This window comes from Oncorhynchus keta, unplaced genomic scaffold, assembly GCF_023373465.1.
Source record: "Oncorhynchus keta strain PuntledgeMale-10-30-2019 unplaced genomic scaffold, Oket_V2 Un_contig_1443_pilon_pilon, whole genome shotgun sequence".
Taxonomy (NCBI): domain Eukaryota; kingdom Metazoa; phylum Chordata; class Actinopteri; order Salmoniformes; family Salmonidae; genus Oncorhynchus; species Oncorhynchus keta.
In genome coordinates, this window is record NW_026278748.1 from 16698 (window position 1) to 31500 (window position 14803).

Here is a 14803-nt window from a genome sequence, read left to right on the forward strand (position 1 = left end):
CCATATTTATTCCACTGTTTTCCCACTATGATTTGTGTATTTTTCCACTCTGATTGAGAACCACTGTGTATTTACTTAGGGACTGTTTTCCCACTGTGTTTGTGGTGTTTCTCTGTGATTGGAACCATGTTTTCACCAGGGACTGTTTCAGTGTTTTCACCATCTTGGACTGTTTCAGTGGTTATATTCACTGTTTCAGTGTTTTCACCATACGGGACTGTTTCAGTGTGTTTTCACCATACGGGACTGTTTCAGTGTGACTGTTTCAGTGTTTTCACCATATGGGACTGTTTCAGTGTTTTCACCATACGGGACGGTGTATATATTCCACTGTTTCTGTTTGTTGTTTCACCATTACGGGACTGTTTCAGTGTTACCATACGGGACCGTTTCGGGTTTCACCATACGGGGCTGTATTCAGTGTTTTCTACGGGACTGTTTCAGTGGAACCATACGGGGCTGTTTCCAGTGTTTTCACTGTGTGTGTATTTACGGGACTGTTTCAGTGTGTTTCACCATACGGGACTGTTTCATATTGGGCTGTTTCAGTGTTTTATTCCACTGTGGGACTGTTTCAGTGTTTTAACCATACGGGACTGTTTCCAGTGTTTTACCATACGGGACTATAGGGTTTCCACTGTGTTGTGGAATATTTATTCCACGCTGCATATTGGTCTATATTCCACTGTGTGTGTATTAATTCCACTGGATTCCACTGTGTATATATTCCACTGTGTATTATTCCACTGTGTATGTATTCCTGTGTTATTCTACTGTGTATTTATTCCACTGTGGCTACATTCACTGTGTATTTATTCATTACTGGTATTTATTCCACTGTGTATATATTCACTGTATATACATTCCACTGTGGATGTATTCCACTGTGTATATATTCTCCACTGTGTATATATTCTACTGTGTATATATTCTACTGTGTATTTATTCCACTGTGTCCATATATTCCACTGTGTATTTATTCCACTGTGTATATATTGGTCTGTGTATTTATTCCACTGTGTAATATTCCACTGTGTATTATTCTACTGTGTATTTATTCCACTGTGTATTTATTCCACTGTGTATTTATTCCACTGTGTATATCATTCCACTGTGTATATATTCTACTGTGTATTTATTCTACTGTGTATTTATTCTACTGTGTATTTATTCTACTGTGTATATATTCCACTGTGTACTGTATATATTCCACTGTATTTATTCTACTGTGTATATATTCCACTGTGTATTCATTCCACTGTGTATATATTCCACTGTGTATACATTCCACTGTGTATATATTCCACTGTGTATATATTCTACTGTGTATTTATTCTACTGTGTATATATTCCACTGTGTATTTATTCCACTGTATATATTCCACTGTGTATATATTCCACTGTGTATTCATTCCACTGGGTATATATTCCACTGTATTTATTCCACTGTGTATATATTCTACTGTGTATATATTCCACTGTATTTATTCCACTGTGTATATATTCTACTGTGTATATATTCCACTGTATTTATTCCACTGTGTATTCATTCCACTGTATATATTCCACTGTGTATTTATTCCACTGTGTATTCATTCCACTGTATTTATTCCACTGTGTATATATTCCACTGTGTATTTATTCTACTGTGTATTTATTCTACTGTGTATTTATTCCACTGTGTATATTCTACTGTGTATATATTCTACTGTGTATTTATTCCACTGTGTATTATTCCACTGTGTATATATTCCACTGTGTATTTATTCTACTGTGTATATATTCCACTGTATTTATTCCACTGTATATATTCCACTGTGTATATATTCCACTGTATTCATTCCACTGGACTGTGTGTATTTATTCTACTGTGTATATATTCTACTGTGTATATATTCTGTGTATTTATTCCACTGTGTATTTATTCTACTGTGTATATATTCCACTGTGTATTTATTCCACTGTGTATTTATTCCACTGTGTATATATTCCACTGGTATTTATTCCACTGTATATTATTATATATATTCCACTGTGTATTTATTCTACTGTGTATTTATTCTACTGTGTATTTATTCTACTGTGTATTTTTCCACTGTGTATATATTTACTGTATATATTCTACTGTGTATTTATTCCACTGTGTATTCATTCCACTGTGTATTTATTCCACTGTGTGTATTTATTCCACTGTGTATTTATTCCTGTATTTATTCCTATTACTGTATATATTCCACTGTATTTATTCCACTGTGTATATATTCCACTGTGTATATATTCCACTGTGTATATATTCTACTGTGTATTTATTCTACTGTGTATTTATTCCACTGTGTATTTATTCCACTGTGTATATATTCCACTGTGTATATATTCTATTTATTCCACTGTGTATTTATTCCACTGTGTATTTATTCCACTGGGTATATATTCCACTGTATTTATTCCACTGTGTATCCACTGTGTATTTATTCCACTGTGTATATATTCCACTGTGTATTTATTCTACTGTGTATTTATTCTACTGTGTATATATCTACTGTGTATTTTATTCCACTATTCCACTGTATTTATTCCACTGTGTATATATTCCACTGTGTATTTATTCCACTGTGTATATATTCTACTGTGTATTTATTTATTCCACTGTGTATTTATTCCACTGTGTATTTATTCCACTGTGTATTCATTCCACTGTGTATATATTCTACTTTATTTATTCCAGTATACATTCTACTGTGTATTTATTCCACTGTGTATTCATTCCACTGTGTATTTATTCTACTGTGGTATATATTCCACTGATGACAAACTGTGTATTTACCAGTATATATTCCACTGTGTATTTATTCCCTGTGTATATATTATATTTATTCCACTGTGTATATTCCACTGTGTATATATTCCTCTGTGTATTTATTCCACTGTGTATTCATTCCACTGTGTATATATTCTACTGTGTATTTATTCCAGTTGAAGGAAGATGACAAACTGTGTATTTACAGTATTTATTCCACTGTGTATTTATTCCACTGTGTATATATTCCACTGTGTATATATTCCACTGTGTATATTCCACTGTGTATATATTCTACTGTGTATTTATTCTACTGTGTATATATATATTCATTCCACTGTGTACTGTGTATACATTCCACTGTGTACTGTGTATATATTCTACTGTGTATTTATTCTGTGTATATATTCCTCATGTCCACTATATATTCCATGTACTGTTTTCATTCTTTAGCTCTGTTGTATTCCACTGTGGAAAGGATTCCACTGTATTTATTCCACTGTGTATATATTCTACTGTGTATATATTCCACTGTATTTATTCCACTGTATATATTCCACTGTGTATATATTCCACTGTATTTATTCCACTGGTATATATTCCACTGTATTTATTCCACTGTATTTATTCCACTGTGTATATATTCCACTGTATATATTCCACTGTGTATTTATTCCACTGTGTATATATTCCACTGTGTGTATTTATTCCACTGTATTATTCCACTGTGTATTTATTCCACTGTGTATTCATTCCACTGTATTTATTCCACTGTATTTATTCCACTGTGTATATATTCTACTGTGTATATATTCTACTGTGTATTTATTCCACTGTGTATTCATTCCACTGTGTATTTATTCCACTGTGTATTTATTCCACTGTGTATATATTCCACTGTATTTATTCCACTGTGTATATATTCTACTGTGTATATATTCCACTGTATTTATTCCACTGTGTATATATTCTACTGTGTATATATTCCACTGTGTATATATTCTACTGTGTATATATTCTACTGTGTATTTATTCCACTGTGTATTCATTCCACTGTGTATTTATTCCACTGTGTATATATTCTACGGTGTATTTATTCTACTGTGTATTTATTCTACTGTATATATTATTTATTCCACTGGGTATATATTCCACTGTATTTATTCCACTGTATATATTCACTGTGTATTATTCCACTGTGTATTTATTCTACTGTGTATTTATTCTACTGTGTATTTATTCCACTGTGTATTTTTTCCACTGTGTATTTATTCCACTGTGTATTTATTCCACTGTGTATTTATTCCACTGTGTATTTATTCCACTGTGTATTTATTCCACTGTGTATATATTCCACTGTGTATTTATTCCACTGTGTATTTATTCCACTGTGTATTTATTCCACTGTGTATTTATTCCACTGTGTATTTATTCCACTGTGTATTTATTCCACTGTGTATTTATTCTACTGTGTATATATTCCACTGTGTATTTATTCCACTGTGTATTTATTCCACTGTGTATTTATTCTACTGTGTATTTATTCTACTGTGTATTTATTCTACTGTGTATTTATTCTACTGTGTATTTATTCTACTGTGTATTTATTCCACTGTGTATTTATTCTACTGTGTATTTATTCTACTGTGTATTTATTCTACTGTGTATTCATTCTACTGTGTATTTATTCTACTGTGTATTCATTCTACTGTGTATTTATTCTACTGTGTATTTATTCTACTGTGTATTTATTCCACTGTGTATTTATTCCACTGTGTATTTATTCTACTGTGTATTTATTCTACTGTGTATTCATTCTACTGTGTATTATTCTACTGTGTTCCATAGGACTCTGGTCAACAGTAGTTCACTATGTAGGGAATAGAGTTCCATAGGGCTCTGGTCAACAGTAGTTCACTATGTAGGGAATAGAGTTCCATAGGGCTCTGGTCTAAAGTAGTGCACTATGTAGGGAATAGAGTTCCATAGGGCTCTGGTCTAAAGTAGTGCACTATGTAGGGAATAGAGTTCCATAGGGCTCTGGCGTAGTGCACTATGTAGGGAAAGGAGTTCCATAGGGCTCTGCGTCAAAGTAGTGCACTCCGGTCAGGGAATAGAGTTCCATACGGGCTCTGTTTCAACAGTAGTGAATAATGTAGGGATTTGTCCTCTGTATATCCTCTCTGTTCCATAGGTCCCAAAGTGTGCACATGTAGGGGAATAGAGTTCCATAGGGCTCTGGTCAACAGTAGTGCACTATGTAGGGAATAGAGTTCCATAGGGCTCTGGTCAACAGTAGTGCACTATGTAGGGAATAGAGTTCCATAGGGCTCTGGTCTAAAGTAGTGCACTATGTAGGGAATAGAGTTCCATAGGGCTCTGGTCAACAGTAGTGCACTATGTAGGGAATAGAGTTCCATAGGGCTCTGGTCTAAAGTAGTGCACTATGTAGGGAATAGAGTTCCATAGGGCTCTGGTCAACAGTAGTGCACTATATAGGGAATAGGGTGCCATTTGGAATGCAGCCTTGGGTAAAACATTGAAAGTGCAGTTCCATCCCAAGAGGTGTTCGATGGGGTTGAGGTCAGGGCTCTGTGCATGCCAGTCAAGTTCCACACCGATCCCAAAAAACAACTTCTGTATGGACCTTGGTTTGTGCACGGAGGCAGTGTCATGCTGAAACAGGAAAGGTCCTTCCCCAAACTGTTGCCACAAAGTTAGAAGGACAGAATCTTCTAGAATGTCACTGTACGCTGTAGCGTTAAGATTTCCTGGAACTAAGGGGCCTAGTCCGAACCATTATTCCTCCTCCACCAAACTTTACAGTTGTCACTATGCATTGGGGCAGTCGGCGTTTCAATTCATCCCAAAGGTGTTTGATGGGGTTGAGGGCTCTGCAGACCAGTCATGTTCTTCCACACCAATCTCAACAAACCATTTCTGTATGGAACTCACTTTGTGCACGGGGGGCAGTGTCATCCGAAAACAAGGAAAAGGGCCTTCCCCAAACTGTTGTCACAAAGTTGGAAGGATGCAGAATCATCTAGAATGTCATTGTATGCTGTAGCGTTAAGATTTCCCTTCACTTGGAACTAAGGGGTCTGAACCATCTAGAATGTCATGGTATGCTGTAGCGTTAAGATTTCCCTTCACTTGGAACTAAGGGGTCTGAACCATCTAGAATGTCATGGTATGCTGTAGCGTTAAGATTTACCTTCACTTAGAACTAAGGGGTCTGAACCATCTAGAATGTCATGGTATGCTGTAGCGTTAAGATTTCCCTTCACTTGGAACTAAGGGGTCTGAACCATCTAGAATGTCATGGTATGCTGTAGCGTTAAGATTTCCCTTCACTTGGAACTAAGGGGTCTGAACCATCTAGAATGTCATTGTATGCTGTAGCGTTAAGATTTCCCTTCACTTAGAACTAAGGGGTCTGAACCATCTAGAATGTCACTGTACGCTGTAGCGTTAAGATTTCCCTTCACTTGGAACTAAGGGGTCTGAACCATGACAAAAACAGCCCCAACACACTTCACAGTTTGTATGCATTGGTGCAGGTGGCATCTGCCAAACCCAGATTCGTCCGTCAGACTGGCAGACGGTGATTCATCACTCCAGAGAACATTAGTCTCCCACTCTACACTCTTAAGCATTATGCTTTTCTCCTCCAACCTAGAATAGCTGTTTGATAAGATGTCATTTCAGACAAATACACTCTGTATTTCATTTCTGACCCATTTCATGTTCCTCCGAGACGGGCTTTTACCCCCTATCGCCTGGTCCCAGATTGTGCTGTAGGTCTTTTACCCCCTATCGCCTGGCCCCAGATTGTGCTGTAGGTCTTTTACCCCCTATCGCCTGGCCCCAGATTGTGCTGTAGGTCTTTTACCCCCTATCGCCTGGCCCCAGATTGTGCTGTAGGTCTTTTACCCCCTATCGCCTGGCCCCAGATTGTGCTGTAGGGCTTTTACCCCCTATCGCCTGGTCCCAGATTGTGCTGTCATCGCCTGGTCCCAGATTGTGCTGTAGGGCTTTACCCCTATCGCCTGGCCCCAGATTGTGCTGTCTTTTACCCCCTATCGCCTGGTCCCAGATTGTGCTGTCTTTTACCCCCTATCGCCTGGTCCCAGATTGTGTAGGGCTTTTACCCCTATCGCCTGGTCCCAGATTGTGTTGTCTTTTACCCCCTATCGCCTGGCCCCAGATTGTGCTGTCTTTTACCCCTATCGCCTGGACCCAGATTGTGCTGTCTTTTTCCATCGCCTGGTATTGTGCTGTCTTTTACCCCCTATCGCCTGGTCCCAGATTGTGCTGTCTTTTACCCCTATCGCCTGGCCCCAGATTGTGCTGTAGGGCTTTTACCCCTATCGCCTGGCCCCAGATTGTGCTGTTGGTCTTTTACCCCCTATCGCCTGGCCCCAGATTGTGCTGTAGGGCTTTTACCCCCTATCGCCTGGTCCCAGATTGTGCTGTAGGGCTTTTTACCCCCTATCGCCTGGTCCCAGATTGTGCTGTCTTTTACCCCCTATCGCCTGGTCCCAGATTGTGCTGTAGGTCTTTACCCCCTATGCCTGGCCCCAGATTGTGCTGTCTTTTACCCCTATCGCCTGGTCCCAGATTGTGCTGTAGGGCTTTTACCCCCTATCGCCTGGTCCCAGATTGTGCTGTAGGGCTTTTCTATCGCCTGGCCCCAGATTGTGCTGTAGGGCTTTTACCCCTATCGCCTGGTCCCAGATTGTGCTGTCTTTTACCCCTATCGCCTGGCCCCAGATTGTGCTGTAGGGCTTTTACCCCCTATCGCCTGGCCCCAGATTGTGCTGTAGGGCTTTTACCCCCTATCGCCTGGCCCCAGATTGTGCTGTAGGGCTTTTACCCCCTATCGCCTGGTCCCAGATTGTGCTGTCTTTTTACCCCTATCGCCTGGTCCCAGATTGTGCTGTTGGTCTTTTTACCCCTATCGCCTGGTCCCAGATTGTGCTGTAGGTCTTTTACCCCCCTATCGCCTGGTCCCAGATTGTGCTGTCTTTTACCCCTATCGCCTGGTCCCAGATTGTGCTGTAGGTCTTTTTACCCCCTATCGCCTGGTCCCAGATTGTGCTGTCTTTTACCCCTATCGCCTGGCCCCAGATTGTGCTGTAGGGCTTTTACCCCCTATCGCCTGGTCCCAGATTGTGCTGTTGGTCTTTTACCCCCTATCGCCTGGTCCCAGATTGTGCAGGTCTTTTACCCCCTATCGCCTGGTCCCAGATTGTGCTGTTGGTCTTTTACCCCCTATCGCCTGGTCCCAGATTGTGCTGTCTTTTACCCCTATCGCCTGGCCCCAGATTGTGTTGTAGGTCTTTTACCCCCTATCGCCTGGTCCCAGATTGTGCTGTAGGTCTTTTACCCCCTATCGTCTGGTCCCAGATTGTGCTGTTGGTCTTTTACCCCCTATCGCCTGGTCCCAGATTGTGCTGTCTTTTACCCCCTATCGCCTGGTCCCAGATTGTGCTGTAGGTCTTTTTTACCCCTATCGCCTGGCCCCAGATTGTGCTGTTGGTCTTTTTACCCCCTATCGCCTGGCCCAGATTGTGCTGTAGGGCTTTTACCCCCTATCGCCTGGTCCCAGATTGTGCTGTAGGTCTTTTACCCCCTATCGCCTGGTCCCAGATTGTGCTGTCTTTTACCCCCTATCGCCTGGTCCCAGATTGTGCTGTCTTTTACCCCTATCGCCTGGTCCCAGATTGTGCTGTTGGTCTTTTACCCCCTATCGCCTGGCCCCAGATTGTGCTGTAGGTCTTTTACCCCCTATCGCCTGGTCCCAGATTGTGCTGTAGGTCTTTTACCCCCTATCGCCTGGTCCCAGATTGTGCTGTTGGTCTTTTACCCCCTATCGCCTGGTCCCAGATTGTGCTGTAGGTCTTTTACCCCCTATCGCCTGGTCCCAGATTGTGCTGTTGGTCTTTACCCCTATCGCCTGGTCCCAGATTGTGCTGTCTTTTACCCCCTATCGCCTGGCCCCAGATTGTGCTGTAGGGCTTTTACCCCCTATCGCCTGGCCCCAGATTGTGCTGTCTTTTACCCCCTATCGCCTGGTCCCAGATTGTGCTGTTGGTCTTTTACCCCCTATCGCCTGGTCCCAGATTGTGCTGTCTTTTACCCCCTATCGCCTGGTCCCAGATTGTGCTGTCTTTTACCCCCTATCGCCTGGCCCCAGATTGTGCTGTCTTTTACCCCCTATCGCCTGGCCCCAGATTGTGCTGTCTTTTACCCCTATCGCCTGGTCCCAGATTGTGCTGTAGGGCTTTTACCCCCCTATCGCCTGGCCCCAGATTGTGCTGTAGGGCTTTTACCCCTATCGCCTGGTCCCAGATTGTGCTGTAGGTCTTTTTACCCCCTATCGCCTGGCCCCAGATTGTGCTGTCTTTTACCCCTATCGCCTGGTCCCAGATTGTGCTGTCTTTTACCCCCTATCGCCTGGCCCCAGATTGTGCTGTCTTTTACCCCTATCGCCTGGTCCCAGATTGTGCTGTAGGTCTTTTACCCCCTATCGCCTGGTCCCAGATTGTGCTGTCTTTTACCCCTATCGCCTGGTCTCAGATTGTGCTGTAGGGCTTTTACCCCCTATCGCCTGGTCCCAGATTGTGCTGTCTTTTACCCCTATCGCCTGGCCCCAGATTGTGCTGTCTTTTACCCCCTATCGCCTGGCCCCAGATTGTGCTGTAGGTCTTTACCCCCCTATCGCCTGGTCCCAGATTGTGCTGTAGGGCTTTTACCCCCATCACCTGGTCCCAGATTGTGCTGTCTTTTACCCCCTATCGCCTGGCCCCGGATTGTGCTGTAGGTCTTTTACCCCCTATCGCCTGGTCCCAGATTGTGCTGTAGGGCTTTACCCTATCGCCTGGCCCCAGATTGTGCTGTCTTTTACCCCCTATCGCCTGGTCCCAGATTGTGCTGTAGGGCTTTTACCCCCATCGCCTGGCCCCAGATTGTGCTGTCTTTTACCCCCTATCGCCTGGCCCCAGATTGTGCTGTAGGGCTTTTACCCCCTATCGCCTGGTCCCAGATTGTGCTGTAGGTCTTTACCCCCTATCGCCTGGTCCCAGATTGTGATGTAGGTCTTTTACCCCCTATCGCCTGGCCCCAGATTGTGATGTAGGTCTTTTACCCCTATCGCCTGGTCCCAGATTGTGCTGTAGGTCTTTTACCCCTATCGCCTGGTCCCAGATTGTGCTGTAGGGCTTTTACCCCTATCGCCTGGCCCCAGATTGTGCTGTAGGGCTTTTACCCCTATCGCCTGGTCCCAGATTGTGCTGTAGGTCTTTTACCCCCTATCGCCTGGCCCCAGATTGTGATGTAGGTCTTTTACCCCCTATCGCCTGGCCCCAGATTGTGATGTAGGTCTTTTACCCCTATCGCCTGGTCCCAGATTGTGCTGTCTTTTACCCCTATCGCCTGGTCCCAGATTGTGCTGTAGGGCTTTTACCCCCTATCGCCTGGCCCCAGATTGTGCTGTAGGGCTTTTACCCCCTATCGCCTGGTCCCAGATTGTGCTGTCTTTTACCCCTATCGCCTGGCCCCAGATTGTGCTGTTGGTCTTTTACCCCCTATCGCCTGGCCCCAGATTGTGCTGTAGGGCATTTACCCCCTATCGCCTGGCCCCAGATTGTGCTGTCTTTTACCCCCTATCGCCTGGCCCCAGATTGTGCTGTCTTTTTACCCCCTATCGCCTGGCCCCAGATTGTGCTGTTGGTCTTTACCCCCTATCGCCTGGCCCCAGATTGTGCTGTCTTTTACCCCCTATCGCCTGGTCCCAGATTGTGCTGTTGGTCTTTTACCCCCTATCGCCTGGCCCCAGATTGTGCTGTCTTTTACCCCCTATCGCCTGGCCCCAGATTGTGCTGTAGGTCTTTTACCCCCTATCGCCTGGCCCCAGATTGTGCTGTAGGTCTTTTACCCCCTATCGCCTGGCCCCAGATTGTGCTGTTGGTCTTTTACCCCCTATCGCCTGGTCCCAGATTGTGCTGTAGGTCTTTTACCCCCTATCGCCTGGCCCCAGATTGTGCTGTCTTTTACCCCCTATCGCCTGGCCCCAGATTGTGCTGTAGGTCTTTTACCCCCTATCGCCTGGCCCCAGATTGTGCTGTAGGTCTTTTACCCCCTATCGCCTGGTCCCAGATTGTGCTGTAGGGCTTTTACCCCTATCGCCTGGTCCCAGATTGTGCTGTCTTTTACCCCTATCGCCTGGTCCCAGATTGTGCTGTAGGGCTTTTACCCCCTATCGCCTGGCCCCAGATTGTGCTGTAGGGCTTTTACCCCCTATCGCCTGGTCCCAGATTGTGCTGTAGAGCTTTTACCCCCTATCGCCTGGCCCCAGATTGTGCTGTCTTTTACCCCCTATCGCCTGGCCCCAGATTGTGCTGTCTTTTACCCCTATCGCCTGGCCCCAGATTGTGCTGTCTTTTACCCCCTATCGCCTGGTCCCAGATTGTGCTGTAGGGCTTTTACCCCTATCGCCTGGTCCCAGATTGTGCTGTCTTTTACCCCCTATCGCCTGGCCCCAGATTGTGCTGTCTTTTACCCCCTATCGCCTGGTCCCAGATTGTGCTGTAGGGCTTTTACCCCATCACCTGGTCCCAGATTGTGCTGTCTTTTACCCCCTATCGCCTGGTCCCAGATTGTGCTGTCTTTTACCCCCTATCGCCTGGCCCCAGATTGTGCTGTCTTTTACCTCCTATCGCCTGGCCCCAGATTGTGCTGTCTTTTACCCCCTATCGCCTGGCCCCAGATTGTGCTGTCTTTTACCCCCTATCGCCTGGCCCCAGATTGTGCTGTAGGTCTTTTACCCCCTATCGCCTGGTCCCAGATTGTGCTGTTGGTCTTTTACCCCCTATCGCCTGGCCCCAGATTGTGCTGTAGGGCTTTTACCCCCTATCGCCTGGTCCCAGATTGTGCTGTTGCTCGCCTGGCCCCAGATTGTGCTGTAGGTTTTACCCCCTATCGCCTGGTCCCAGATTGTGCTGTCTTTTACCCCCTATCGCCTGGTCCCAGATTGTGCTGTAGGGCTTTTACCCCCTATCGCCTGGCCCCAGATTGTGCTGTCTTTTACCCCCTATCGCCTGGCCCCAGATTGTGCTGTCTTTTACCCCCTATCGCCTGGTCCCAGATTGTGCTGTAGGGCTTTTACCCCCTAGTACTGATGGGACACAGAACACTGATGGGACACAGAGAACTGATGGGACACAGAGTACTGATGGGACACAGAGCACTGATGGAACACAGAGTACTGATGGAACACAGAGTACTGATGGGACACAGAGCACTGATGGAACACAGAGTACTGATGGAACACAGAGTACTGATGGGACAGAGAGTACTGATGTACTGATGGGGCACAGAGTACTGAGAGTACAGATGGGAAACAGAGCTGATGGAACACAGAGTACTGATGGGGGTACTGATGGGACAGAGTACTGATGGGACACAGAGTACTGATGGGGCACAGAGTACAGATGGAACACAGAGTACTGATGGGTGAGAGAGTACTGATGGGACAGAGAGTACTGATGGGGCACAGAGTACTGATGGGGGTACAGATGGGACACAGAGTACTGATGGGACACACAGAGTACTGATGGGACAGAGTACTGATGGGACAGAGAGTACTGATGGGGGTACTGATGGGGAGAGTACTGATGGGGCACAGAGTACTGATGTACTGATGGAACACAGAGTACTGATACAGAGTACTGATGGGACACAGAGTACTGATGGGACACACAGAGTACTGATGGGACAGAGAGTACTGATGGGACAGAGAGTACTGATGGGACAGAGAGTACTGATGGGGCACAGAGTACTGATGGGGAACAGAGTACTGATGGGACAGAGAGTACTGATGGAACACAGAGTACTGATGGGGCACAGAGTACTGATGGGACACAGAGTACTGATGGGGCACAGAGTACTGATGGGACACAGAGTACTGATGGGGCACAGAGTACTGATGGGACACAGAGTACTGATGGGGCACAGAGTACTGATGGGACACAGAGTACTGATGGGACACAGAGTACTGATGGGACACAGAGTACTGCTGGGACACAGAGCACTGATGGGACATGTGTACATGAGGAATGTTGACGATGTCATCCCGAGACCGTGTATGTCACGGTAACTACTGTCTTCCATCCAGAGGAGAGGGATAAGGGAGGTATGTGCTGTTATTAAGGCCGACTGACTGTCCACGAGGAAGGACCTCTATCACATCTTCGCAATGTATCTGTTATGATGCTAAATGGCTAAATTGTCATTATTTTGCCACTATGGCCTATTTATTGCCTTTACCTCCCTTATCTAAAACGGTACCTCATTTTGGGTCCCACGCATGTTGAGCGTTGTTTATTCCACGTGTAACTCTGTGTTGTTGTTTATTCCATGTGTAACTCTGTGTTGTTGTTTATTCCACGTGTAACTCTGTGTTGTTGTTTATTCCACGTGTAACTCTGTGTTGTTGTTTATTCCACATGTAACTCTGTGTTGTTGTTTATTCCACGTGTAACTCTGTGTTGTTGTTTATTCCACGTGTAACTCTGTGTTGTTGTTTATTCCACGTGTAACTCTGTGTTGTTGTTTATTCCACGTGTAACTCTGTGTTGTTGTTTATTCCACGTGTAACTCTGTGTTGTTGTTTATTCCACGTGTAACTCTGTGTTGTTGTTTATTCCACGTGTAACTCTGTGTTGTTGTTTATTCCACGTGTAACTCTGTGTTGTTGTTTATTCCACGTGTAACTCTGTGTTGTTGTTTATTCCACGTGTAACTCTGTGTTGTTGTTTATTCCACGTGTAACTCTGTGTTGTTGTTTATTCCACGTGTAACTCTGTGTTGTTGTTTATTCCACGTGTAACTCTGTGTTGTTGTTTATTCCACGTGTAACTCTGTGTTGTTGTTTATTCCACGTGTAACTCTGTGTTGTTGTTTATTCCACGTGTAACTCTGTGTTGTTGTTTATTCCACGTGTAACTCTGTGTTGTTGTTTATTCCACGTGTAACTCTGTGTTGTTGTTTATTCCACGTGTAACTCTGTGTTGTTGTTTATTCCACGTGTAACTCTGTGTTGTTGTTTATTCCACGTGTAACTCTGTGTTGTTGTTTATTCCACGTGTAACTCTGTGTTGTTGTTTATTCCACGTGTAACTCTGTGTTGTTGTTTATTCCACGTGTAACTCTGTGTTGTTGTTTATTCCACGTGTAACTCTGTGTTGTTGTTTATTCCACGTGTAACTCTGTGTTGTTGTTTATTCCACGTGTAACTCTGTGTTGTTGTTTATTCCACGTGTAACTCTGTGTTGTTGTTTATTCCACGTGTAACTCTGTGTTGTTGTTTATTCCACGTGTAACTCTGTGTTGTTGTTTATTCCACGTGTAACTCTGTGTTGTTGTTTATTCCACGTGTAACTCTGTGTTGTTGTTGTTTGTGTCTCACTCCTTTGCTTTATCTTGGTCAGGGTCGCAGTTATAAATGAGAACTTGTCTACGTGGTTAAATAAAGGTGAAATAAATAGATAAATAAATAAAAATGAAACGTTTATACATTCATCCGCTAACCGCTAACCGCTAACTGCTAACTGCTAACCGCTAACCGTTTATCACGATTGAATTCCAAGTATAGAGAGAACTGAATGTGTTCAGACTGTTATGTTGATGATGCGTTTCCTTTTCCTCTTCAGGTGTTATTCCATCTCCACAAGAAGATGAAGAATATGTCCAAGAAATCAGAACGCTCAAAAAGAAAGGTACACCTGTTTCTCTGTTGATACACCTGTTTCTCTGTTGATACACCTGTTTCTCTGTTGTTACACCTGTAACTCCAACATAACACCTGTTTCTCTGTTGATACACCTGTTTCTCTGTTGATACACCTGTTTCTCTGTTGATACACCTGTTTCTCTGTTGATACACCTGTTTCTCTGTTGATACACCTGTTTCTCTGTTGTTACACCTGTAACTCCAACGTAACAC

The 14803-nt window shown here is 44.2% G+C and overlaps 1 protein-coding gene across 2 annotated transcripts in view; it reads left to right on the forward strand.

Annotated features, from left to right (window-relative positions):
- LOC127918539 (galanin receptor type 1-like) overlaps positions 1-14803 on the forward strand; it is a 55577-nt gene that overhangs the window by 16066 nt on the left and 24708 nt on the right. For both annotated transcript variants that reach the window (XM_052501847.1, XM_052501846.1), the window contains exon 2: positions 14512-14577. In XM_052501847.1, coding sequence (XP_052357807.1) covers positions 14536-14577 — 42 coding nt within the window. In that variant the 5' untranslated portion in view covers positions 14512-14535. The remainder of the gene's footprint in view (positions 1-14511; positions 14578-14803) is intronic.